General features: G+C 39.4%; 1 protein-coding gene and 1 long non-coding RNA gene across 2 annotated transcripts in view; one reads left to right on the top strand and one right to left on the bottom strand.

Annotated features, from left to right (window-relative positions):
* The window catches only part of LOC108248170 (M-phase phosphoprotein 9), a 59,613-nt gene that overhangs the window by 22,931 nt on the left and 9,086 nt on the right, over positions 1–27,596 (top strand). The window contains exons 8-22 of the mRNA XM_017436758.3: positions 280–383; positions 622–735; positions 2,045–2,514; positions 5,828–5,977; positions 6,266–6,353; positions 8,008–8,223; positions 12,475–12,522; positions 12,677–12,741; positions 17,090–17,191; positions 20,421–20,654; positions 20,738–20,892; positions 23,030–23,299; positions 24,886–25,006; positions 25,130–25,218; positions 26,999–27,198. Of these exons, the coding sequence (XP_017292247.1) occupies positions 280–383; positions 622–735; positions 2,045–2,514; positions 5,828–5,977; positions 6,266–6,353; positions 8,008–8,223; positions 12,475–12,522; positions 12,677–12,741; positions 17,090–17,191; positions 20,421–20,654; positions 20,738–20,892; positions 23,030–23,299; positions 24,886–25,006; positions 25,130–25,218; positions 26,999–27,198 (2,426 nt within the window). The remainder of the gene's footprint in view (positions 1–279; positions 384–621; positions 736–2,044; positions 2,515–5,827; positions 5,978–6,265; positions 6,354–8,007; positions 8,224–12,474; positions 12,523–12,676; positions 12,742–17,089; positions 17,192–20,420; positions 20,655–20,737; positions 20,893–23,029; positions 23,300–24,885; positions 25,007–25,129; positions 25,219–26,998; positions 27,199–27,596) is intronic.
* Positions 5,828–10,714, bottom strand: LOC119617668. Its single transcript, XR_005234024.1, has 4 exons — positions 10,512–10,714; positions 10,045–10,091; positions 9,794–9,966; positions 5,828–8,162 (listed from the first exon to the last, which is right to left on the bottom strand). It is a non-coding gene; the product is annotated as an uncharacterized LOC119617668 (long non-coding RNA).

Genomic DNA, 27,596 nt, shown 5'->3' on the forward strand with positions numbered 1-27,596 from the left:
CTGCAGAACCACTCCTTTATTGAGTGGGTCTTGCTAATTGCCAATAATTTCCACCTGTTGTCTATTCCATTTGCACAACAGCATGGGAAATTGATTGTCAATCAGTGTTGCTTCCTAAGTGGACAGTTTGATTTTACAGACATTTCATTTATTTGAAGCTATATTGTGTTGTTTAAGTGTTCCCTTTATTTTTTTGAGCAGTGTGTGTGTGTATATATATATATATAATGAAATTCTGTGTGAATTATTTGATGACAGAGGGTTTTCTGTCTGTCCTAGGTCTTACTTATTGGCGTCTGAATGAGTGGGAACTGTATCGGCCACTACCAGACAGCTTTGACAGTGGATCTTTTCTCCTTCTGCAGGAGGCATCCATGAGTCTTGTGAGTAACACAAATCACACACCTGTACACCTGTCACTGATTTGATGAGAGGAGAGCCTGAGAGATGACTTTTTTTTACTGATAATTGTTCCAGATAGGTTTATTGAGACAAAAAATTCATCAATTTGCCCAAGTGTCTGCTAAATCATAGCATCATGATCATAGTCGTAATTAACCTGAACCATTGACTGTCTTTACGATCAACCTGCTTAGGTGTTTCACCTCTTCACTCTTTCAGAGTCCATCTCAGGAGTCTAGGGTGTCTCTAAAAGAGATCTATCAGAACAAGCAAAAAGATTCTAAGCAAACTGACTGGGAAGAATCTGTTGCTTCCAGTCCTTCATCACCACAGGTAAATCACTTGTTTTGTACATCAAAAATCTTTTAGCATTTGGCAGTAAAAGAAAACCTGACACTGTACATCTTGGGTGATCCATTTGAAAGTGCTCAGCATTGACTCAGAGCATTCATAACTAGCAGTTAAATTTGTACCTTAAAACATTTTTGCTGTCAGATGTCATTTACCAGCTCAGTGTATAGATTCACACACAGAGGTTGTCAGTGAGCAACAAACAGAACATCAGCAGGTAAAATCACAACACATTCAGACATCTAAACTACGTTATTGTTTTGACATTTACATAGAGCCATTTGAGTTGCATTTTTGAAGAGTTATCACTTGATAAGTATAATTATGTAAGATATGCATGATAGGTAAAAAGAATATTTTGATTAGTGACTTCAAGGAGCTCAGTGTCAAAGTAAAAACTGAAGCTTTTAACCTGATTATTCCACTGCAGTAAAATGGTTCACTGTCAGCCATCATCTCTTTTCTGCACAGCTTCACTGTGAACTTCTCATCACCTCGTGTGTTTATTTAGGTGAATATAATGGAACATAACACTTCTTAGACAGCTTTCAATTCAATTCAATTTTGAAGCATCAAATTACAACAAAAGTCATCCTAGTGCCCTATACAACAAAAATAACAATTCTAAATTCAGTTCAAAATGAATCCAGATTTAATCAAATTACTGATGCACATTAACTCAAATTAAAGATTACTAAAAAGTTCGAACTTATTTTTTGGCTTTAAAGGGGACAAACTGTCATAAAAGGACTGTACTTATATAGCACCTTTCTCGCCAACAAGGCTAATCAAAGTGCTTTACAACACAATCTGCCCTCATTTACCCACCCACACACACATTCATACATCACTGAATCTCTACAAAGCTAATCTGAATAAATCATTCTACAGACTTATCAATGCTTTAAATCGCATGCATACACCAATGGGGCACATGCACGCAATGAGGGGTTCGGTGTCTTGCCCAGAAACACTTTAACATGTGACTGCTGCGAGGAATCAAACCTCCAACTCTCTCGTTGAAGGACAACTTGCCTCTAACCACTGATCCACAGCAGTCCCAGTTTGAGTGATTGGTGTCAATCAAACCAAGAAATCTACACTAAACAGGCTCAGTTTTTTAAGCAAAATGAGACGCGATAGAGACTTGATCTGTCACAGATTGGTAGGTAAGATCTAACACATTAAAAAAAATAATTTGAGGGAGATAAAATATTAACAAAAGCCAGATTTGGCCCATGGGCCAAAGAGTTTGACACATGTTATCTAATCTTTTAACTCTGTGTTAAAGGTGATGACATTGGACCCGGCAGCTAACACGCAGCAGTCAGATCGAACCTCTGGCTTCACTTCACCCTCTCACTTCAGCAGCCCCTCATTTCCTGCCCAGGCCCATCTCTACCCTAGAGCCGGGAACTCAATAACCCCTGACAGCATGGTGGAGGGCAGTCCCAACACTGGAGATACAGACTTAATCTCTGATACCTCCAGTGTTTCTGCTGCTGGACCTTTGCCCACTAAGATGCAGATTTCATGGACTGCACCATCAGTGCTGTCGACTTCCAGGGATAAAACTCAGATGTCCCACTCAGTCAACCAGCAGCACAGGACCACTGCCCCCTTAGTCAATGAAGAAGAGGGAAGTCACACCCACACCAACACCCTGAAACCTTGTTTAGTTTCTGGTGCTCCTCTGCGGCCTGCAGTTAGTCCACACAAGGAGAGATCTTCATCACTGGAGGATCCTGTTGTTCTTTCTTTGTGAGTTTAACTTACTTGTTTCTCTTAGTTTGTGTATGATGAGATGCCCATGTTTAATGTAGGTACACGGTAAGTTTTATTAGGTTAGTTTTATTAGGTTTAGTTTTGGATATAGAAGATTTCATCCTGTTGGTCCTGAATCTCCTGTAAGCTCAAACTCTTCATGCAGAGGGTGGTCAGGGTAGTGGATGATGTCCTGAGCTTTACATGGGACTTGTTCAAAAAAGCTTTGAGACAGATCAGGTAGTTTGATTCTGATCATTTTACTGGCAACCTTGACAACATGTTCTAACCCTTTTCTTATTTTGTAATGAAAGGCTTCTGAACTTAGTTATAAAAGCAAAAGTAAGAGCTAATTTAAGCATAGTGCTGTAAAATATAGTTATCAACTTGCTGCAAACTCCAAATGTATTTAGTGTGTGGAGGACAAACATTGGCCTTTTTCAGACCACGTCAGTATTTTCTCTGAATGACAGCTTATTGTCAATGACAACACTCAGGTATTTCAAACATTCAACATACTCTGCTGGTTCCCTTTTAATGACTGTTAAAACAGGTGAATTTGAACTTCTCAAATCAATGAACATATCTATGGTTTTTGTGACATTTAGTTTAAAAAAGGAATTGTTGCACCATTCAATAACATCATCTGCCTTCTGACTGGGTGTGTTATTCTCCTCCTGTAGCAAGCTGACGGCTACCTCATCATTTGGAAACTTCAAAATGTCCTGTATGACTTGCTGTATGGGGACTTCTGCAATCAGTAATGTATAAAATATATAATAGTGAAGACAAGATGCAACCATGAATGGAACCAATGGAGGAAGAGATCTCATCAGACAGAGAGCTGTTCACCCACTGACAATTGTCCAGAAGGAAGGCAAAAATCTAACTAACAATATCAGGACACAGATTTAAACTTGACAATAATTTATAGGCTAAAATGTGTTAAAATCAGAGGAAAAATCTAAAAACAGAAAGTGTGGTGGGAACCCAGGCCTTAAATATGTTAAAAAAGAAAGTTAAGAAGTGTTAAAACTGCATCAACAACCCTCTTTTGCAAACTGTAAAAAATCCAGCTTGTTCTCTACTTCACTGACCAACTTCTTCCTAATCAGTTTTTAAAAACCTTCATGACCAAGAAGGTCAAGACCACAAGTGTAAAGTCACTGATGCATTTGGCGGACTACAGCCACAACTGTACATGTTTTTCCACAGTCCAGGAACCCTTTGCTGCTCTAACAAGTACTTAATGATATGATTATTAAAAAATAACAAAGTTGATCTGCACAGTGTTTGGGGGGGTGACCAGAGATGGTCTCTTTTTTAAAAGATTGCGTAGGATTCATACTAAAAATGTACATACGCCAAAAAAATTCTGATTTTTAAAACCATGCGCACACACACACCAGCAAGCAACTTCACTTTCTAAATCACACCTGTACCTAAAAGTTTGTGCACAAGGTCCCACCTCAGGTTCTGTCTCAGGTTCTGCCCTCCACACGCCCACATTCAACCATAAATGGTCAATTCAAAGCACCTCATGTATGTGAAGGTGGATTTAAATAAGCCAGTTGATCAGTGTTTTTTGTGGTTACCAATGGCAACCATGGAGAAAAGAGTGAAGAAACAAAATTTCACAGAGGCAGAAATCAATGTGCTGATGTGTGAGGTGGAGAACAGAAAAGGTAAAAGGAAGCGTTGTGAGCGGCAACAAGTTGTTACCACTGTTGATTCAATGAGTGGGACAGAGGAACATGGCTGAGGTGAAGAAAAAGTGGTCAGATTTTAGGGTGGAGGCAAAAATGCGACTAACTGGCCACCGGCAGAGCATGTCAGCTACAGGTGGGGGTAAAGGAGTACCTGAACTTGCATACTTACACTGAAGACTGTAGGTCTGCCAGCAGCTATTCAATATTGTGGTAATCAGGTACTCTATTGTAAAATCTATGGATTAATCAAGTAAACATATACATAATTCCCATGTGGCGTCACACTTCCAGACAATCCCCCTCTCGTCTAGACATTTTTTAATTGCGGGCTATTTTTGACTGTAGTCGCAGTGGTTTCATGTTGAGTTAAAAGATGTTCTAAGTTTGGCAAAGTGTACATTCTGAAAATCAGGAGACATGAAGAAGCTCAAACAGAGGAGTGAAGTGAAGGAATGTTGGTGGGTCTGACTGGCAAACATCAACTCTGCTCGGACCACTTCTGTTCTGGTAAAAGTAACATTTTCTAAAAAGAAAAGTTCTGTTAAGAAATTTTATAGTATAATTGTATGTGTGCTAGAACGTCTCCACTGTAGATAACTCAGCTATACTATGTGCTAAACCCCAAAGCTAACGTTACAATTAAAGAATTAAATTAAAAGTTAAAAGATTTTGACAGTGATATAACAAATAGCTCAACAATAAAACAATATTATGGTGGGATGATAGTTACAAATAAAGGGCTGGTGCCATTTAAGGGTTGATTCTAATCCATAAACACACAGTTGACACGATATGCTAACATGTACATGTATGATATTGTTATTACTTACCCTACCAGAAACCAGAACTTTGTTATTAACACGAAGAGTTCAACAACCATTACAACTCTGCTAAAACACTGAACGTATGAATTCATTGCTTTCAGGCCATGTAGCTTCTCCATGGTGTAGGCCCTCTTCAAGTACACTCAATAATTACCAATACCGTAGTACGAGATGGCAAATTGTCAAGCTCGTCTGACATTTCCTCTGTTTTTCACCTCATACGGGTCAGTCCTGTCAGTAGTGATCTGCATATATCTTTCTCTCGCACATTGGTCAAGAGTAAGTAAATACCTGAATTTAGTTTGCTTTGAAGCCATTGTTTTCTACAGCTTGCCTACTAACATGACAAAACCATCACGTTTTGCTCTTCTGGATGAGATTTGTGGGAACTGTAGGTTTTCAACCTTTTATCCTGGAAATCTCCGACATTGATGCTTCCAGCTCCTCATTATTGCTGAGATTCAGTTACCAGGTGTCCTAAATTTTGTGGGATTTCACAATACTTTTGCCACTTTTTTTCGTTCCAATGGCAATTGAATAGCTAAGGAGGGAGGTTAGTGCAAGGACTGAACAGGGCCATAGAGGCTCTGACTGGTGTCAGTCAAACTGAGCTCACATGTGGTGAAGCACAGGCTAACCTGTCACCATCAGCCTTTACTTCCACCCACTGAGTGACATTCAGTTTTAAAGAGGAACAAATATGAACACTAAATGAACAGCACAGTGTATGTTCATGATATAAATGGATTTATTAATTTTCCATCTCTTTTTTTACAGATTGAGGCAGAACCTCAGAGAAAAGCATGCTCGACATGTAGCTGATCTGAAAGCTTATTATGAGTCTGAGATCCAAATCCTGCAAGACAAACTCAAACTCAAAGATTTGCCCCAGGGTTTAGAGGAGAGCAATCGAGCACTAACAGAAAGGTTTGCATAAGTTTATTTTTAAATTCTGTTTTCTCTTTTCTCACAAAAAAAGACAAATAATACAACATAATGTTTTTTAAAAAAGAAATTTTAAAACTTTTATTGCTAACATTTTTTTGAAGCATTTAACCATATTTCAAAATTTATTCAATGGAAAGAACATTAAATGAAATAAAAATCTCTTAAAATGTGACAAATGTGCTTTTGCCCTTATTGTTTGTCCCTTGTCTGGCAGTGCATTTCTGTTTAAATTAGGTTTTTCCCTTTTATTACATTCATTATCTGCAGGTGCCAAAGTCTACAACATGCTTTAGCTGACACCAAAAGCCACATTCAAGAACTGGAGGCAAAAAACAGCTCACTGGAGAAAAAACTGGTATTCTTAAATGTTTTTATATTATGTGGAGCGAGTAGTTTCAATAGAGCAAACAAAGTGTATAATGTGTATGGCTTTGCATGAATTACAAATGTTTTTCTTTCTAAGATGCTTACAAGTCAGAGTAGCAGCTCGTGTTGTACATATACATTTGTACTTTTGTATACTACATATATCTAAAAAGTTAATGAATTATTAAAATTTATTTTAAAAGCATCTTAATAGATGGATTTAGAACAATGGAGTCAAATTTACCAGAGTTTTAGTTTTTGTGTGAATTCTGAGTCACACTACTCTTTTCCTGTTTGTTTCTTCTGCACATTTTTGGACTGTATTTCAGCATATTTTCATACTAATATTGCAAAAGACTGCTTGGACAGCAATAAATCAAGTTTTTATTTTTCCATCCACTTGTTCCGAAGTTGGACGCGAGATAGCAGCTTGAGCTGGGAAACCATATGTTTTCCCATCCACTACTTCCAGCTCGTCTGGGACAATTCCAAGGTGTTTACAGACCAGCCAAGAGACAGTCTCCCCAGCATGTCGTAGGCTTCCCCAACGTCTCCTCCCTGTTGGACATGCCCAGAACACTTCTCTAGAGAGGTGTCTAAGATGAACCCCCACACCACCTCAACTGGCTCCCCTTAAATTTTGATGAGCTGCGGCTCTAGTCTGAGACCCTCCCAGACAATTAAACTTCTCATCCTATCTCTAAGGGAGAGCCCAGCTACCCTGCGGAGAAAACTCATTTTGACTGCCTGTATCCGTGATCTTGTTCTTTCAGTCACTACCCAGAGATCGTGACCATAGATGAGAGCAGGAATGTCCACTGACCGAAAACAGAGGGCTTTGCCTTTCAGCTCAGCTCCCTCTTTACCCCAGTGGACCAGTACAGAGAACACAATACTGTGGAAGCTGTGCTGATCCTTTTGTTGATCTTGCTCTCCATTCTTCCCTCACTCGTGAACAAGACCCTGAAATACTTTAACTTCTCCACCTGAAGCAGCACCTCATTCTCAACCCGGAGAGATCTGTCAACCTTTTTTCAATTGAGAACCATGGCCTCAGATTTGGAGGTGCTGGTCATCATCCCAGCTGCGAACCTCTCCAGTGAGAGGTGGGAATCACAATGACCACATCATCTGCAAGTAGCAGAGATAAAATCCTGAGCTCACCAAACCTTCATAAACTATTATCTTTCAAATACCATGCTTCACTCTGGTCTTTTTTTCTCTTTATGCTTCCTTTCTGTCTTTAAGTTTTATTATGCTCTTTCAATATTTTTACATAGATATTTATTTTTATTGATCTAGAGGGAAATCCAAAAATTATTCTCTGTATGTCCCTTTTTTTTTCTTTTTTATTCATTTGAACTAATAATAAAAGTGAAATCGTTATTTAGCTAACTTTTACCTTTTTCAGCAAAGTCATTCATCTCCCAGTGTTCACACTGCATTTTCACAGAAAAATCCATTTTATTTGTGCATATTTTATAACAAAAAATGAATTAAGTAAACACAAACACGTTAGAAAAGATGCAAAGAATTTGGTTCAAAGTCATATTAAGCTTACTTATATATCTTCATCAAGGATATTTTTCTGAAGTTACTTTTTAAGAATTGTATTTACAGTTGTTCTACGATGTCGTTGTTAGGCAGAATGGCCGGAGCGCTATGCTGTAGCAGGTGCAACTGTGAAGTCATTGCAGCAGCGACTAGAAGAGAGCAAACGTTTGAGCAAAGAGAAAGATGCCCTGGGTGCTCGTTTGAAGAGCCGCGTTCGGCAGCTGGAGGAGGTGGCGCAGAAAGCCTGCAGGGAGGCAGACGAGAAGGAGACAAGGAGGGAGAGAGAGTACAAGATGACACAAGACGTGAGTCAAAGACAAACAGAAAATAAATGTGTAAAAATATTATAAATGCATGCAGAACATCATTTCATACCTAACTTTATAAGCCTTCTCATTCTCTTGTTGGAGTTTAGGAGGTGTAAGAGTTTTTGTCTTTCTAAGAAGCACAAATCAATTTCATTTGATCTGCTCTGACAGTGGGAACATTAGGCAGGTTTTATGTGACAGATTCACATAAAATTTTAATTATTTATATTCTGTCAAACCAGAACAGTGTGCAATGTTTGCATTACTAAAACAGAATGAAATTCAGGGTTTCCCCCAGAAAAGAGGCTAAGCCTGGTGGTAGGTGGCTGATCGCCGGCCAACCATGATTTAGTAAAAAAAATATCAAAGTTGACAAGAAAGTTGAAAATATGGCTATTTATTTTGTGATATTGTAAGATATTTGTGCCAAATATATACACAACTACAGTTTTACAAAAAGGCACTTTTGAAATACTTTTTTAAACAAAAATACAATTAAAATAAAAATACTAATTGATTGCACCTAATTTGAATCCTAATTTAATTCACATTTACAAATAAATTAAATTAACATAAATGAAAAAGTGCAAACAAGGCACCAACACACGTCTCACGTCAAGGCCAATGAATACCAACAGAGAACTCTGACAAACAGACAGATGCTGTACTGTACTGTGCTTTTTGTGGCACAGGCTGCATGTTGGATCACTACATGTAACAACAAAACAAATCTAATGCTGAATTTAATAGCATCATTTTACTGGTAAACAAGAATAATATTTTCACTAAGTACAAAACATGCTTACCATATTAGGTCTTGTAAAGCCACCCGCTGAATTTCGGCTCAACTAACTATTTTTGGTTAAACCCACTCGCTCCATGTTTATTACTGTGGCTCCAGTGACCTGCTAACTCCAGGTAGCTGAAGGAGGCTCGGCCTCAGGGCTCATTAGAGTCCCGCGGGGCTCCGCGAACAGTGCACAGACCTGAGCGCACGGTGGAGACGTTTATACTTGGCTCTTACGTCGGTGCAGTTTTCTCAGAAAAGACAGGACAGTATGTAACCAGTGGAAATACGGTAAAAAGAGAGGGCAGATGGTTGTCACATTAAATATGGCTGCACGTATTCAGGAGGAAGAACTGTTGTGCTTCTGGCTGTGATCCAGAGAGGATGTTTAAACTTAAAGCATTCAGTTTGACTTTTATTGATTTATTTGCTTTAGTTGTGATTCGTCCATCATAGAAGAAGAATGTACACAGATCTCCCTAACATAGAAAATATTAGGGTTTTCCTACAACTCCAGAGAAAGGTTTTGTAAGAAGTTTTGTATCTGGGTATCATGATTTCCATATCTCCAACAACAGCGGCTAAAATAAATTAGTTTTTGGTATTAAAAACAATTAAGAAGAATATATGAAGATGGTACCGCCTAATACCGTCATTTCCAGCTCGCATATCAGTCATGAAAAGGAATGTCTAAAACTGAATGAATAGATCAGTCATCCCATCTATCATCATGGGAAATGTCAGATCTCCCAACAAAGTTGATTAGCTCATGGTACTCACCCAGCATCAGAGGGAATTCCATGAGTGCAGCGTGATGATGATGACCTGGCTAACTGTGCTAACTCTTGTTCTGCTTCCTGTCCTGAAGAGCTGGCTCTCATGTGTTGGTCCATGTGTTTATGGAGAGGCTGTGTAGTTTCTCCAATACAGAGGTCTGAACATTCTTGCTGCACCTAAATGTATACACCACACTGCTCAGTTTGTTTGGGTGTTTTGTCCTTAGGGTGGAAATAAAATTGTTTGAAATTTACCAGGATGTTATGTATGGAGAAAATTCTTCTGTGCTTGCCACATACCCCTACAACATATGGGATGACAAACACAAAAACATTGTCATTCTATATGTTACTTAAATCAGCTGTGCACCTACTCTCAAGCATAAGGGAAACTCTTCTGAACACAAATTGTGCTGTCCTCGCCCTGAGTTTCTGATTTTTTCAGCCGCTAGACAGCCAGACAACGACGCTCCAATAACCAAACTTCTGTCTTTTTACTTGTTTATTGAAGAGTGGCCTCTGACCACTGCCATCGCTTTGACCATCGTAAACTGCAACATACAAGGCTTAGTATTAGCTAACGAACATTGCAAATTAGCCATTCTTGCTGCAAGCTAAAATAAAAAAACATTTCCTAAATGACTTCACCATACAAATTATTTACACAACCGTCACATAAAACAAAGAGACAGTTATTATTTTCACCATTAAGCAATACTTACGAACAAATCTTGTCTGAAACACAACAAATAAAGCTATAATCAGCTATTCCACGAGCTGTTCGGTGTTGCGTTCCGCCATCTTGGATCTAATGTCTTTTTTTTTCCTCTTTACCGTCACTAAACAACGTAACAAAAATATCCACCAGGGGGCGTTTTGGTGCGGTTTTCAAAAACTTGCTGGTCCTGCTCAATTTACAAGAGGCAGCACACAAATGTTAAGAATTTGGACAGAGAAATCCATTTACGTCAAGTGAGAAAGACCAACTTTAAACAAAGGACGTTTCCTCAGATTTTAGCTTTCTAAAACTTGATGGAGCATTAAACCTGATACCTCGTCATTTTCCTTCTAATTCACACCTTCATGCATGTGTTAAAGCCTCTCTCCGGGAACCAGACAAACAAAGACCCTAATGACTCTCCGGTGGAAGGGGAGTGAGATTAATCTGCATGTAAATTTAGCTCCATAAACAGAGCATCTCATGCGGTTTAAAGGTTGGAACTCCACACTCTCCCATTTTGAATTGAGGAAGCTCTCCTGATGAGAAGAGAAATGTCTTCAACTACAAAATAGAGGTCCAGTTGCTTTGTTGTTGTTTTGTTTTTGTTGTTTGTTCTTTTATTTAAGCTTTTTGGATTTGCCATGTCCTGGATGAGTAAAGGCTCCAGACATACCCTATAAGAAGTCACAAAGACTGAGCGCAATAATGACCAAATGAGGGAGATGTGCCTGGCTGAGGCGCACTGCCTCCCGGCCACCACAGCCTCCAAGAGCTGCCCGTGTCTCCATGCGGACTTTTTAAGTTCATAGGTTTATAAGTTTTGCTGGAACAGTTATAAAGACGGCTGTATTTTCTAACAGCCTTGGCCAGCTGCTTCTCAGCGAAAGAGTAGAAGCAAATTAGGCTCACCAGCTTTTCTGCATAAACACACAACAACTTGGGCCAATTACACAGTACTTGGTGCAAACCCCTGTGCGAAAAAGTTCTCTCAAATTGATCTGTACTATGCTGTTTTGGCTTTGGAATCCTGGGAATGGGTGGTCGCAAAACGCGTACGTCATCAGAATTTTTAAACTAACTATCAAAGTTGCTCTGTGTCATCATTGATCTTCCCTTTGTAATAATCCTGCTGTTGTTTAATTCCACAACCAAGTGCTTGCACAGTCCATAAGTCATCACTTTATCACATTATTAAGCTCAAAACATGAATTGACCGTGATTTTTAATTTCTGTTCCTACTTTGCTTCACTACACAAAAGCACATCAGGAAGGGGTTGGCTTTGACACCCCTTGCCACCTTGGTCATTAAAGAAATCACGTTGAAGCAACTATAAGGTATCTAAGCTGTGAGCTGTGAGGGACCAAGCTTAAACAAGGACAAAAGGTGTTTAAAAATAGAAAAAGTCTTCAATTTAATGAAGTGAAAAAATAGTTAACAAAGTGTCAAACTCCAATACAATATAAATCAAATAATAAACAACTTGGGTTTGGGTCCACCTCAACTCGACTCAAACAAAACTGACCCGTCAACAACAAACCATGGCTGCTTAAACGGCTTCAATGGGGGTGGAGTAACCCAAACTCACCACATGAGGGCGGTACAATATAACAAAAGAACAAAAAAAATACACAATTCTATAATAATATGTATGTGTGTATATATATATATATGTGTGTGTGTGTATGTATATATATCCCTGTGAGGGACTTGCCATCCCATCTCTCATGCAGTGGCTGCTAGAGATAGCCACCAGTTGTCTGCAGTCCAGAAAGGGGAAGAAGGTAAAGAAAATGGATTGAGAAAAACATTGACAACCCTTCGAACATATTGATACATTTTAGAGCACATCCAACCCCCTTCATCCACTAATCTCCTAAAGTTGCAGCCCCATGAGATACTGGTTTTATTATTGAATGATGCTCTGTTTTTATTCATTTTGAAATTACTGGCTTTGTTTCTTCAGCTGCTTAGAGAACACAACTCTTTGATGAAGGAGCATGAGGCAGTGAAGGTATAGTCTTTCTGCACTTTTCTCACAACAATTTGTTAGATTTTATGAGTCTGTAAAATATGCCACATAATATAAACACTAAGGACTAAAATCACTTCTCTGGTCTCACTTTTGTTTAACTTAATGCCATTTTAACATTTTTTTCTCTCTACAGAAGCACCTGATGTCAGCAGAAAGCAAACTTGTTGATGCAAACGATCACATATCTGAGTTAAAGAGGTGAGTGATATGTTGTACAGTTTAACACAATTTTAACCGGGAGGTTTGAACTGTTGTTTCAAATGATCAACCAGGGCTCCAAAGTTGGGAACACAAATTTTAAATTCATAAAATTAAATCTAATTGAACTTTCTAATTGAATTTAGATAAGCAGCTAATTGATTTACTAACTAGAAATAAATGTAACTATTATTGAATGGAAATGGACTTTTTCGTCTCACTGTTTAGAAACATTGAAAATCAGCTTACAAACACTTCTAAGACACACAGGAACATGTTTTAGAAATGGCTGAATGTTTTTTTTTTTGTTTTGTTTCAGCCTTGTGTACATGATAACAGTCTTTTAGGAGCCCCTAAACAGTGTCTTTCAAAAATGGGTTTCAAAGTCTCAGTCTCAGACCCGAGGTTCAATCATTAATCACACATTTAATAAACATTCAGCCGAATGGAGACAGACAACTCTCCAAACCCGGAGACACCCGTCACACATGCCCGGATCATGAGTTGTGTCTGGAGTGGTTCCCCTTTTACCATCTTTTTATACTATAAACCGCGCCCAACACCAGAGTTTCTGCACACAAACAGCTGCAGCAGCCTGTTTTTCCGTCTCAAGGACGGCTACCTAATCTCACTCGGCCATGTCATGATGTCCTGGAGTCTTTGTCCTCCCTCACCCCACAGACACAGCTTTTCTTTTGTGATTCTGTCCCATTCGCTCCTTTCAGTTTAAGCCGGCTTGTTCACAAACTTAAGAGACATGAGGGTGCTTGCAGCTGATGTTTACTATGGTCTTGTACTCTTTTTCTTCAGATCCTTTACACCACATGTACACCATAGAACTGGTAACACACAGATAATACACAACATTACCTTACTTGCTTTCGCTTATATAAAATATGCAATTTACAAACATAGAATAAACTTACCCCTTTGGCCTGCAAGTGGACAAACCAGTAGACTTGAAATGCTTCTTCTTCTTAACTGGCTCAACAACAAGCCCGTTACGTTAGCTGCTTAACAAGCTCTCTTTTTCTTCTCGCTTTTTCTTCCGGAAGTGACGTCAGTCGACTTAAACGGAACTTATCAAGTTTATCACTTACTTTCTCTTAAATATCAACAATAATACTTCGCTCTCATAAGTATTACTAAAAATACTGGCAATGAACAAATACTTGAAAAATTAGCATATAAGAAATTTACTATATAAAACTACTCTATGAGATTAACAACACCACAGCTCCATCTAGTGGTGAAACATAGACCAAAAATAACTACTGCAGTTACACAGTTAATTAAGCACGTTTTATTTTAATAATTAGTTTGTATGTTTTATTTTATCATAAGCTAAGCGTAACATTATTTTAGCAGTCAAAGTTTGATTATACTTCACAGGAAACAGGAGGCATCCTAATCAGATCCTTGAACCACCTCAACTGACTCATTTCGATGTGAAGTAGTAGCTCTAATCCGAGTTCTCTAAGGCAGAGCTGATCCCCCCTATGAAGAAAGCCCATTTCTGCCTCTTGTATCTGGTATCTTGTTCTTTTGGTCATAATCCAACCCTCATGACCATAGGTGAGGATTGGAAACTAGACGGACCAGTAAATCCAGAGCTTTGCCTTTTGACTCTGCTCTTTCTTCATCATGACCAACTGAAGCAACGCCCTCATTACAGCAGATGAGGTCCCAATCTGTCAATCCATCTCCCGCTCCATTCTACCATCACTCATGAACAAGAGGCCCAGAAACTTGAACCCCTCCACTTGAGGCAAAGACTCATTCCTGACCCAGATGGAACATTCCACCTGGTTGTTCCAGTTGGGCACCATGGCCTCAAACTTAAAGGAGCTGACTCTCATCCTAGCCACTTCAGACTCAGCTGTGAACTTTCCCAGTGCACAATGAAGATTATCAATCAAGTGCTGCACACAAAAACATCAAATTACAACTACAATTTATAATTAAAAAACACAATAGGAGAAATTAAAATCATAAAAGCAGGCTATATCTCAACACCAATGAGTATGAATGGGTTTTAAGAAGAGATTTAAAAACACCAAGGGTTGGAGCCTGTCCGACATGAAGGGGCAGCAGGTTCCACAGTTTAGGAGCTACAACTGAAAAGGCCCGATCACCTGTGTGGACCATCCTGGGCCTCGGGACAACTAAACACAAACAATTATTAGATCTGAGGGATCTAGAGGGAACATAAGGCTGCAGGAGGTCAGACAGGTATACAGGAGCCTGCCCATTCAGGGCCTACTCTAAAACAAAAGGGAGCCAGTGAAGGGAAGTGAGCACTGGGGAGGTATGTTCACGCTTTTTTGTTTGTGTTAAAAGACGTTCCACAGTGTTCTGAACCAACCGTAGTCGTGAGTACCTCGACGAGACAATCAAACAGTGGTTGTAGTGAAAAAGAATGATTGTGCTTCAACTAAAAATAGATCTGAGTGTCGTCTGCATATGAATGAAATGAAATGTTAAATCTTCTAAAGATGGAACCTAAAGGGAGCTTGTAAATGGAAAATAAAATGAGTCCAAGAATGATCCTTGGAGAACTTCTCATGTGAGGGGAGCTGAGGGAGAAGTAAATTCTCCGAGATTCACAGAGAAACTCCTGTTAGATAAAAAAGACCTAAATCAGTCCAGTGCAGAGCCCTTGATACCACATAGGTTCAGCTGTGAGATCAAGATATTGTGGTCAACTGTCAGGTCTAAAAGCAGGAGAATAGCTGAGTCTCCTGAATCTGTAGCCAATAAAAAATCATTAAAAACCTCTAAAAGTGCAGTTTCAGTTCTGTGAAGGGCTTTAAAACCAGACTGAAACATTTCAAGAATGCTGTGTGCATTTAAAAAGGATTGCAGCTGAATAAAACTATCCTTTCTGAAATTTTTGATAAAAAAGGAAGTTTTGAAATGGCCTAAACTTTAAAAGGACAGATGAATCAAGATTTCAACGGCTGCACAACTGCATGTTTTAAACAGGCTGGAACAACACCTGAACTGAGACTGCTATTAAAAAGAAAGTTTTTGCAAGAGATACTTAGAGTCACCATTTTTCAGAATTTCACAGTTGAATTTTTAAATAAAACAGATTTTGTAGAATTTCATTTATAGCTATATTTATAGCTATATCTTCACGGACCGGTTCATTATCAGACAGTATTTTCATGGACGTGTCTTTCAAGTTGTGGCGGATAAATACAACAAAATAAAATGATACAACCGGCATGAAAACAGGTATTTTTAAAACATAATAAACGTAAATCCATTGTGTCCTCGCAGCTTTGTTAGCTGTGTCCTGGTATTGTGTTAGCATCATGAGTAACACCCTCTCCTCCCGCTAATGTTCTCTGGTCAATATGATGATGTTTAAACATGTCCTTTAAAAATAAGATACACCACAAATATAAAGTGCACAAAGAATACAACTTATCATAACGCTGAATCAGTGGGAGCCCTGTGCCTGATTCTCAGTAACGAGACGGTCCCAGAGGGCTTCCAGAGATGTTTGTTTCTTACTCATTTTGCTGCTTGTGGGTTTGTTTTTAGCTGTAACGGATCATGTGACCTAGATAAGCGTTCTGACACACATATAGACTGAGTCACAGACAGATGTAGTGGAGAGAATCCGGTCAGTTTTCAAAATAAATGTCATTCAGACTCCGAAAATAAAGAAAACAGAAATACTGTAAGTTAATTATTCTTTCTGTGTGGCCCGGTACTAAATAACCAACAGACTGGTACCGGTCCAAGACCCAGGGGTTGGGGATCTCTGTTCTAAAGCACTTTGTTGCTGAAAAGTGCTATATAAATAAATTTGACTTTACCTTTAAATAAATCTGAAATCAGCTTAGAAAATGACAGTTGGTACATGTGTAGTTCATCTTGTTATTTTCTTCCCAAAGCTAAGTTTTATGCCAGAAAATGTGTGTAAATATGGAGTGAAGCTGATTTAAAAGAAACATTTTACAGTATGGAAGTTGGCACGTTTATTGTGTTTCAATGTATTTATTTGGGTGTTTAAATTTAGTTTCAACTAAAAAAAACATCACATTAGCTTCTGTTTTAATAAAAAATGTTATAGCTCTCAGATTTCCAGAGAAACGTTTGTGTGGTTGTCCCACAGCCACAGTGAGTGAAAAAGAGCTGAAGGCAACAGAAATGTACTGTGCTGTTTGGTAAAAATCACACCTCCATTAATCATCAGTTTAAATTGCTGTATGATGCTATGATGTACAGTGGTAAACAACTACCACTATCTGGAAAACAAATGCATGCATTTCCCTCTGAATTTATGACTCTTTAACCATGTTGAGTCTCGTCTGTTTCTCTGTAAATCCCTCAGAGTCATCTCCAAGCTGGAGTGTCAGGTGAAGCAGCTGGAGCATGAGAACCAGGCCAGGATCCGTTACACTTCCCACAATAACACGGAACCCTCTGGAGCTGGGTAAGCTTTTAATTAGATGTCTGAGATTTACTGTTAAATGTTCAAATCAGTTTGATGTTGTTACTAAGGAGCTTAATACATAGAAAACAAGCATTCCCTGAAGAAAAGCATATCCCCCACTACCTTTCATACCAGAGTTTAGAATTCAGTTCAGTTTATTTATATAGCACCAAGTCATAACAAAAGTCATTTCAGGGCACTGTACAAAAACATTCACAGAAATGATGAAAGCCAGTCAGTAAAAGTTATTTATCTAAGGAAGCCAGCAGATTGTGTTAAATCTTCACTTTATTGCAGTCTCCCACTCTGAGCAGCACATTGACAACAGTGGAAAGGGAAGAAACCTCCAGCAGAACCAGGCTCAGGATGAGCAGACATCTGTTTCGACCAGCTGGGGTTAGAGGACAGGAAAGAGAAAAAGACAAACATAGAATGACTGGTCCAGGTGTAGTTTCTACTGGAAAAAAGAATAATAAAACCTGTGTTGATGATAGAAATAATTACAAACACAAACATGGAGAGCAGAGCAATTAAAGACAGCAGCAGAGTGAGGAGATGTGGGCAGTTTGTCCTCCACAGTCTAACACAGTCTAAGCCTAAAGCAGCATAACTAAGGGATAGCTCAGGAAACCCAAGCCAACCCTTACTGTAGAATTTATCAAAAAGGAAAGTCTTAAACCGAGTCTTAAAAGTAGACAGGGTGCCATCCCCACTTACAGAAATTGGAAGTTGGCTCCATAAGAGAAGAACCTGATAGCTACTACCTCGCATTCTACTTTTGGAAACTCTAGAAACCACAAGTAAACCTGCAGTCCGAAAGTGAAGTGCTCTGTTAGGAAAATATGGAACAAAAAGATCTTTAATAGAAGATGGAGCTTGGTTGTTAAGAGCTTTGTATGTTAGAAGTACAATTTTAAATTATATTCTGAATTTGACAGGAAGCCAATAGTGAGAAGCTAAAAGTAGAGAAATATGATCTCTACTCCTAACTCATCAGGACAGGAGAATTTTATTCTGAAGGCAAAAGAGCGTTCGAGACCCCACTAACTGAACTCAGGAGAGAGGCTTCATTACATCATTTTCAGCCACACTTTTACATAGTTACTGAGCAGCTTCGCTTCTCACAAAGAAGATCTGATAATATCAGGGGGTGAGGAAGCACTGAGAACAAATTAGCCAAGTCCAGAATTCCAGAAGCAAGGAGTATGGGAGGACCAGAGTCTTTCTCAGTTCCCACACAGAACAAAGAACAAAAGCATTTCAAACCTTGATACTGAAAAATTACAGTTAGAAGAAGAATAACTTCATTGCAAGAATCATAATTATTATTATACATTTTACAATTGAAAAGAACATTAAAATTTTCCATTACACGGTCCTGGTAACATTTTTAATGTGGAGGTCTTTATGTCTTCAAGACATGCTTGTAATCTAAGTATAACAATGAAAGTTTATCCCATACTGTCTTATAACTTTACCTAATGGAAGCATATATAAAGTAAAAAGTACTGGTCCAAACACTGAACCCTGAGGATCTCCATGACCAACTTAAGTGTATGAAGAAGATTCATTATTAACATTTACAAACTGGAATATAAAATAAATATGATGGAAACCATTAAGGCATAATCTGGTGAGAGTGCATAGTGTTGTTTTTCAGCTGTAGTTTCACTTGTATCTCAGCTCTTCTCCTTATTTTCCTCCTACAAGATTGATAGTAGGAGTTAGGGTGAACTTGAGAAAACAAGTCCAACAACGGTTCAGACTCATGTGGAGGAAACACTGAACCATAAGCTCAGTGTACAGAAGAATCATGACCCACCATAGCATCTTTGATAGACAGTAGAGTCTGACAATCATAGAACTGAGCAGCACTCCCCAAATTGATGAAATATCAGGGTAGTGTAGAAAAGAGAAGGTCATCATGTCACATCCTTAAGCAGCAAGAACTTGTAGTTGATGTTTTCTTTAGGATTTAATCAGTTTCTCACATAATTTTAGATGGATTTGGCCCACTCTTCTGTCCAGTGCGGACATTGGTTTTTGCACAACTCTTTAAAGGTCCCATCACAGTATTTCTCTCAAGTTGTGGTCTGGACTTTACCTGCACACCTGAATGCTACTTTTCTTTTTAAATCTAGTTAAACCACTAAGGGTGGACTTAGTTTTTTTTGCACACACCTTTTTTATTTTGGCTTTATTTATGTTTAATAAATAATAACATAGATAAATTTGCTATGTATTTTTGTTCACTTGAGGTTAGACATGAATAATTTTGAACCTGCTACAAACCAGAGCAGTTTTATGTCCTGATATGGAAAACCCTGGACCAGAGAAAGGATGGCCTTTTTTTTCTCTACAACTATATTTTCATACAGTCAAAAAATAACTCCCTACAATCTACAAGGGCCTGTTTCAAATTTAATTTAAAAAATAGATGTGTTATTAAGGTATTTATGTTCCTTTCTATGCATGTTTTGGTTTTCTCCACTTACTGCAGTTTCCTCCTACATTCTAAAACAATGATGTTAGGATAATTGATGATTTTAAATTGGCCTTAGGTGTGAGTTTGTGGGTGGTTGGTTGGTTGGTTGTCTCTGGTGAGTTTTCTGGTGTGTGCTTATCCTCTCTCTTGTTTGCTTCCCTGTGTCTCTGCACAAGATTGATAGAATACAGAAAATAGACACATAGAATGATGTAATATTAAGCAACGTAAGGAACATCACATTTGTTTTCCTCAAAGCCCACCACCCCTGCGCTCTGTCACACCCAGCAGTCCAAATCTCACTCCAAGCCACCTTCTAAAGTTGGAAACCCTGCAGAACAGTAACTAAAAGCTAAAGGTAGCAAAAGGCTTACTAAAAACTAAAAGTAGCCGAAAGAAGAGCCAGTTTGCTGAAGCAGATTTCAAAGAGAACAATGTTTTTGAAGGACTGGAAGATATCTCAATTTACTTCTATATGGAAAATATTTACAAATAAAATTAAATCATTTGATAAATGTAAAAGTTATGAAAAGTTAGCACCTATCTCCTGAATGAGCTTGGTATATGAATGGGTGAAACAGTATAGAGTATGCAGAAGTGGTTAAATTGCAAAAAATGTCAGAAAAAACAAAAAAATTGGGAAGACAATATTGTGAATGCTTAATCAGCAGTTTTGTTTTTTTAGTATCGATGTAAAATATTTATAACAAATGATTCCTGATTTATTTTCCTAAATATCTGCAGACTTCTCCACCATCCGGACTTGATGCTGTCACCCAGTAAAAACAAGACAGAGCCAGATGTCACCAGAATAAGGTCTCCTTGCTCTCTGTCTGACCAGCTGAATGGAGGCAGAAAATCACCTTTTTCTCAAACCAACCAATCAAGTGTCCACAAGAGATCATCATATACATTAGGTGATCATTTGTCAGGAACAGGAAGCTCTGTGGATACCTCTTCTGCTGGAGTGAGCTGGAGGTGGGTTTTTATTGTTGTGAATATGTTATTGATGAAATTGTGTCATTACTTTAAAATAACTTCCTGGGCTCCTGGGTTTGCAGGTGTGCATCTCCTCCAGAGTGTGAACAGACTCTGCCTCAGGTTAAACTCCAGGAGCAGAGTGCTGCCCAGAAGGAGGGATCCAGCCCCCTGACGCCCATGATGAGGGCCCTGATAGAGCTGGAAGAGACCAAAGCCACAGAGAGCCGGGCCCCTTGTAAGGACCATAAATATTTGTTCTTTTGCTGCTGTTCTGTTTTGATGATGGTGATGATGATTGATGGTGAAATGTGACAAGAACACATTGCACATTTTTTTTTGCTTATGACTATCCCTGTCTCTTAGAAAAATAGCTTATGAACTGCACAAATTTTAATCAAATTGTAGAAAGTAGTCATTGGATGTACATCTACAACAGTGCGAACTCTACATCTAATCAACCTTAGCGAACACAAAATTTGTCAGTCTGACATGATGCAGAGGAGGAAGGTAGATGTATTATGTGTGCAAGAGACCAAGTGGACGGGCAGCAAGGTTCGCACCATTGGAGCAGGGTTTAAGCTGTTTTACCATGGTGTGGTTAGGAAAAGAAATGGAGTAGGGGTGGTCCTGAAGGAGGAGTTAACAAAGAATGTAGTCAAGGTGAAGAGTGTCACATAGGGTGATGTGTGTTGAAAGTAGAAGTAGAGGATCTGATGTTCAATGTTGTCAGTGGTTATATGGTTTCTGATGATAAAGCACAACATTTAGAAAAATAATTGGTAGGAAAAAAAAAGATTTCATAGAGCACTACAGTATAGTGAAACTGCATTACATTGCTGTTTTTATTTTTTATGTTTATTTTATACAGTAGAATACATTGAATAAATATCTTGTGATCATTTTACATTGTCTTCCATATTTCTATCCCAAGTCACAGGTGCAGTAGCTTTAGCAAGGAAGCCCAGACTGTCCTCTCCCTAGCTACTTCTACAAGCTCCTCCGGGGGAACCCAAAGGTGTTCCCAAGCCAGCTGAGAGATATAATCCCTCTAGCATGTCCTGGGTCTCCTCCCAGAAGGACATGGAAGGACCTGAAAATCCTCCACAGGGAGGCATCCTGAAGGCATCCTAACCAGATGTCCGAACCACCTCAGCTGGCTCCTCTTGATGTGCTGGAGCAGTGGTTCTACTTTGAGCCCCGGATGTCCATACTCCTCATCCTTTTTCTAAGGCAGAGTCTGGCCACCCTGTAGAGGAAACTCATTTTGGCCACCTGTATTCACACAGTCTTGTTCTTTCGGGCACTACCCAAACCATAGCTGAGGGTTGGAATGTAGATCAACCAGTAAATTGAGAGCTTCACCGTTCAGCTTAGATTGGATGGTCGCTTGCAACACTCTAGACGCTGTCCCGATCCGCCTGTTGATCTCCTGCTCCCTCACTTGTGAACGAGACCGAGATACCTAATCTCCTCCACCTTAGGCAAAGCCTCTCCCCAGACGCGGAGTAGGCAGTGTACCCTTTTCTGGCTGCGAACCATGATCTCAGATTTGGAGGTGCTGAATCCCTCACCAGCTGCTTCACACTTGGCTGCAAATCTTCCTAGCAAGAGTTGAAGGTCACAGTTGGCTGAAGCTAAGAGGACCATATCATTTAAAAAGCAGAGCCAATAAACTCTCACCATCAAACTCGACATCTTCCTCCCCTTGGCTGCGCCTAGATATTCTGTCCAGAATCGTTGTGAACAGAACCGGTGACAAAGGGCAGCCCTGGTGGAGTTCAACCCTCACCGGAAACAGATCTGACTTATTGGCCAGCTAGGTGAACCAAACTTGCACTCTTTTGGCATGGGGCAGAATGGCCCTTAGTAAGGGGCCATCTACCAAATACTCCAGAAGCACCCCCCACAGGATGCCCCTGGAGACACAGTCATCAGCCTTCTACAAGTCCACAAAACACATGTGGACCAGTTGGGCAAACTCCCATGCACCCTCTTCACCCTATTGAGGGTAAAAAAACTGGTCCACAGTTCCACGTTTTCCCCTGCCACTTAATCCAACTCACCACCGGGTGGGGCTCAGTTGACTGCTCTGCACCTTTTTTCACCCAGGAGTCCAAAACATACGGTCAGATGATACAACTACAAAGTCAGTCATCGAGCTGCCAGTTTCCATAACCAGGCATTGAAGCTCCAAGGGCCCTTACATTGGTCTGTGAATAATCATTGGTTTGTGAAAAATGGTCAATGAATAATTGTTTTTATTAATTGTGAAAACAAAATTGATCAAAAATAATTGTGAATATGATTTTTCCTCCAGAATCAAGCAGCCCTACTCCTCAGTTTGTTTGTAAGATGAACTTCTGTGTCTGCAGGGGTCAGCCAGCAGAGGACTACTGTTGGGTTCATGGAGCGAAAACACAAAGAGCTAATTCACAAGCGAGCTGAAAATCTTCAGACAGAGAAGGAGATGGTGAAACCTGGAGGAAACACGGCCAGAGCTGACCGAGAAAGTCCAAAAAGTCACAACGGAGTAGAGAGAGCATCATCTCCGCTAAGAGCTCAGAGGAGTCTGTCTCCAGAGGGCCACAGATCTTCCTCACTTCCTCCTTCAGCAAATCAAAGCATACATACAGCTACACCCAGTAAGTCATCCCAGTGCTCAGTCTTCTTTTGCCCCGAGAGCTGCCTGATTTAAAAGGGTCTTAGTGGCAGAAATGTAAGAGCTAGTTATTTTTTAATAACAAAAGGAGCTTCAGTTGTTTAATATCCCCCTATGACAGGAAAGGGGATATTGTCCCACAATTCTCTGCAGCTATAGCATGTAAAGGACCACTCAGATCTTTTCTTGCAGTACACCTGTCTGGTAAAGGACTTTTTTTTTCTAATTTATGAAATCTTCAATAGTAGAAATTAAGATCATCACTCTGAAAAACAATCAAAGTGTCCAGAGAAAGAGACCTAAAAGAGTCCAATCTGGTAAATTAAAGGCACTTTCACAGAACCCTTTAAGCAGGGACAGAGATGCCTTCTAGATGCATCAGTTTGGTTTCTGAATAGACTAAGTTGATATGGAGGGTAAAAGCCAACCCAGTGCTAATGGGCCTTTGTGCCACCTAACAAAGTAGTAACAGGGCCATAACAGTTAACTTGTGAAAAGGTAAGTTGACTTTACTACTCAGAGATGTGATGTATTGATGATATATAGTCTGTATGTTCATCCAGCTGCAGAATTTAAAAGCCTAAACAACAATAAACAGATTATTTACTGAGGAGAAGATTGATGATGGCGAACAACAACTTTACATTTAGGTTAAAAAACATTACCCCAAAAGAGGATTTGTTAATTCAAATTAATTTCACTTGTTTAGAAATTGATATGAGGGACGTGTCTGTCACACAGTTAGGGCTCTATGTCAGGCAGCTGAGTTCTGCTCCACACTAGGGTTGCCAGATTATATAAAAAATAATATTCACAATTATTTTGAGCTATAATCTAATCATGATTGAAAATAATTTATCATTGATTTTGGAAATTTAAAGGAAAGTTGTTCTCCGTAATCACACACATTGTCTTTGTCTTTTGTTATAAACTTAGTGTTTGATTTTAAATGTTGTCATTTCTGAGCAGCGGAGCTCTCTGTGTGCCTCCCTCCTTTTTTCACAGACAGTCTGTAGCAGTGAGGGGATGAAGCTCCAATGTATTTAAGAGGCAAGAGAGTGGAATAAGGCAAAATATTGATAGACTGAGCTTTGCAGCCAATTTGCAGGACTGTTTTGTGAAAGTGCTTGAAATTTCAATTTGTCATGCCACCCATTACTGCAGGTAAAGTTTTTCACAAGACCCCTGTGTTCAAAACCAAGGTTTCTCAAATGATCCCAAGCTTAGATGCTCACCTGTGAAGCCTCATTAAGTTCACCCTGGTTCAGTAAATCTATGGAAAGAAGGTTTTTAATTCCCACTGGCCTGACCCATTGCTCTTTTTTTATTTGACCTCATAAGAGACAGAAATGAACATCTTATTTCCATAATTCTGTATGCAAATGAATACTTTTAGAAGAAGCAGGCATTTGTGATTGAATATTTTTTTCTAACATACATCATACTACATATTTGTGCATCAATAAGCTGAAAAAATTAGGCCTACTAAAACAGGAAAATGGTGTAATAATCAAATTTTCATTATGACTCTGAGTGTTAATTTGGGATGTTAAACTTTCTTTCATATAGCAAAGAGAGCTACGATACTCACGCCTGTGTCTGCCAAGTCCAGTCCTAAACGCTGCCCCACTGAGAATTACTCCACTGCTTTTGGTCACCTGATGCCACGAGAAGAATACGTGCTCCGCAGGTAAGAAGCATCTCGTCAGAAGTAACACTTAAATCACAAAGAGCAATAAATCAAAGCTTTGTTTAAGCTTGGAGGGTACTCTTATTAAAACTAATGTAAAGTCTCATTGTGTGCTGTCTTCAGGCTTGATGGACAAGTCGATAAGAGACGTCACTCGTTGCACAGTAGCAGTCCCAGGAAGAGACTCCAGTTCTTTTCAACACACAAAGATGGTAACAGCTTTCTTTTATTCACACACTATTTAAGAATCAGAAATAACATTAAAATAGTATTAATCTTTTACTTAAAGGTCTGCTGTTAAGCTGTGAGATGGAGCATTCTTTATGAGCTGAATGAGTCTGTTAAACTAACCGTCCCTGCCTTCTCTTGTTGTTTGGACTTGGAGCCAGCAGGAACCGGTTTACAGAAGTTGCCATGTTGTATTTTTTGGATCAGCATCTGCACACTAGATATCAGTCCTTTAGGTCCTGCCTACTCCTCCACACACAACCATGGTGTTACATGATCTTTTTAAACATTTAAATAACTAATTAGAGCTAAACGTTGTAGAAAAATGAACATTTTAATATACAACAGCAAAGTAAGAACAATGTTAATCCACAAGATTCTAGGTGTATTTTTTATTTTATTTTACTAACAGCAATGTCCCATTCATTAACATGGAGGTGGCAGGATTTAAAGCTTGTACTGGGACCAGCCGAAAGGGAAGCTGGTCCAGTTTTGGCTTCAACTTCCAGGTCCATGTCTTTGGTCTGCTGGAGAAAGAGCTCTGCTGTCTCTGTAGTGTGACTTGGAGGGGGGTGGGATGGACGGCCCACAGTGGAGAGCAGTTTGTTCAGTGACCTCCGGTCCCTCATTAACTTAACTGTTTCCAGGTTCTGTCAAAGAAGTTTTCTAGCTTTATTAATCTTTTGTTTTTTAGTCTTCTAACATCTCTGCCACTGATGCTGCTCCCCCACAGGAGATGAAAAACAGAAAAAAAAATTGCAACATCTTACGACACACATTAATGGATCTGAATTTTCTCATACGATACTCTGCTCATGTCCTTCCTGCAATCAGCATCAGTGTTGGCAGCTGCTAATACTGAACAGGCTGGACTGGCAGACCAACAACCTCTACTTCATCACTTCTTCTCCTGAAGTCCAACACCATCTCTTTGGTCTTGGCCAAATTCAGTAACAAATGATTCAAGCAGGACCTCTCCTCCAACTTGCTTGGACTTGGCTATGCTCAGCGGGATGAATGACTGCTGATGACCCGGTCATTTCAATTCAGTTTCTATGCACCACAAATTTGGAACAAACTTCCAGAAAACTGTAAAACAGCTGAAACACTGGGTGCCTTTAAATCTCAACTTAAAACCCACCTGTTTAGAGTTGCTTATGGCTAAATTAGGGTTAGAGTGCGGGTTTTTGATGTCTTCGATGTTTTTCTCTTTCTTACTGTTTATTCATTGTCACAGGCTGTTTTTATTTTGTTTTTTAATTATGTAAAGCACCTTGAAATGCCTTGCTGCTGAAATGTGCTATACAAATAAAATTTGATTGATTCGATACCCTTGATATGAAAGTATTGCCTACCCACCCTCCTAACTTACTAATAGGCTGTCAATCGTAGTATAACATGACACTGTTCTTTAGGTCTCAACTGTTTGAAACTAAACTTATTGAAAAAATGCATTTTTTATCAGACAGCAGTGAGGTCAACAAAAATCAACACCTGAAAAAATAATTTCTGAGTGAATTTTTAGTTTTTAATTTTAATCTTATTTGTTTACATGGAGGGGCTGGGCTCAAAAATTGTACTGCAGCCAACCACTATGGGGTGCACAGCCTTTGTGTCTTCAGCTTCCAGCTTCCAGTTGTGTGTCTAATTAGAATATGCTGCATTTGTTTCTGTAAATGCTTTTTATTATTTTGGGGTGACTGTATTTTGCTAGAAAAACTTACCTACAGAGAATTAAAACCTACCACTGTATGTTGTTTTCAGACTTTCAGGAACCAGCCTCCCCTGGCTGTGTGAAGCCTCAGGATGGTATCCACCAGCTGGGCTGGGAGGAGCAGAGAGGCTGTAGTGTACCTGAGCTGCAGGACTCCTCAGAGGACCTGGTTCTGCTGAGCCTGGACAGACCTCAGTCCCTGTCCGAAGCAGAGAGGCTGTTTGATGAGCTGACACATGAAAAAATGCAGGTGAGTTTTACAGCTCGTCATGCAAAATTTACCTTGATTTGACAGTTGATTTATAAAATCAGAGTTAATTTTACAGTACAAAAATCTCTGACACAACCCAAATCAGAACTTCCGTCCTCCTACAGGAATGTTAGGAATGTTCAAATCTGCCCACTTAGTTCCACACTCTCCTTCCCCCTCTGCTTTGCTGTCACTTCTCAGATTTAATCAATTCAGTAGGCTCTTTTACAACACATTTCCACAAAATGGCCCGACATACCATCCATCCATCCATTGTCTTCCGCTTATCCGGGGTCGGGTCGCGGGGGGAGCAGCCTAAGCAGGGAGACCCAGACTTCCCTCTCCCCAGCCACTTGGGCCAGCTCCTCTGGGGGAATCCCAAGGCGTTCCCAGGCCAG

This window comes from Kryptolebias marmoratus, linkage group LG14 (genome assembly GCF_001649575.2).
Source record: "Kryptolebias marmoratus isolate JLee-2015 linkage group LG14, ASM164957v2, whole genome shotgun sequence".
In the NCBI taxonomy this organism is placed as follows: domain Eukaryota; kingdom Metazoa; phylum Chordata; class Actinopteri; order Cyprinodontiformes; family Rivulidae; genus Kryptolebias; species Kryptolebias marmoratus.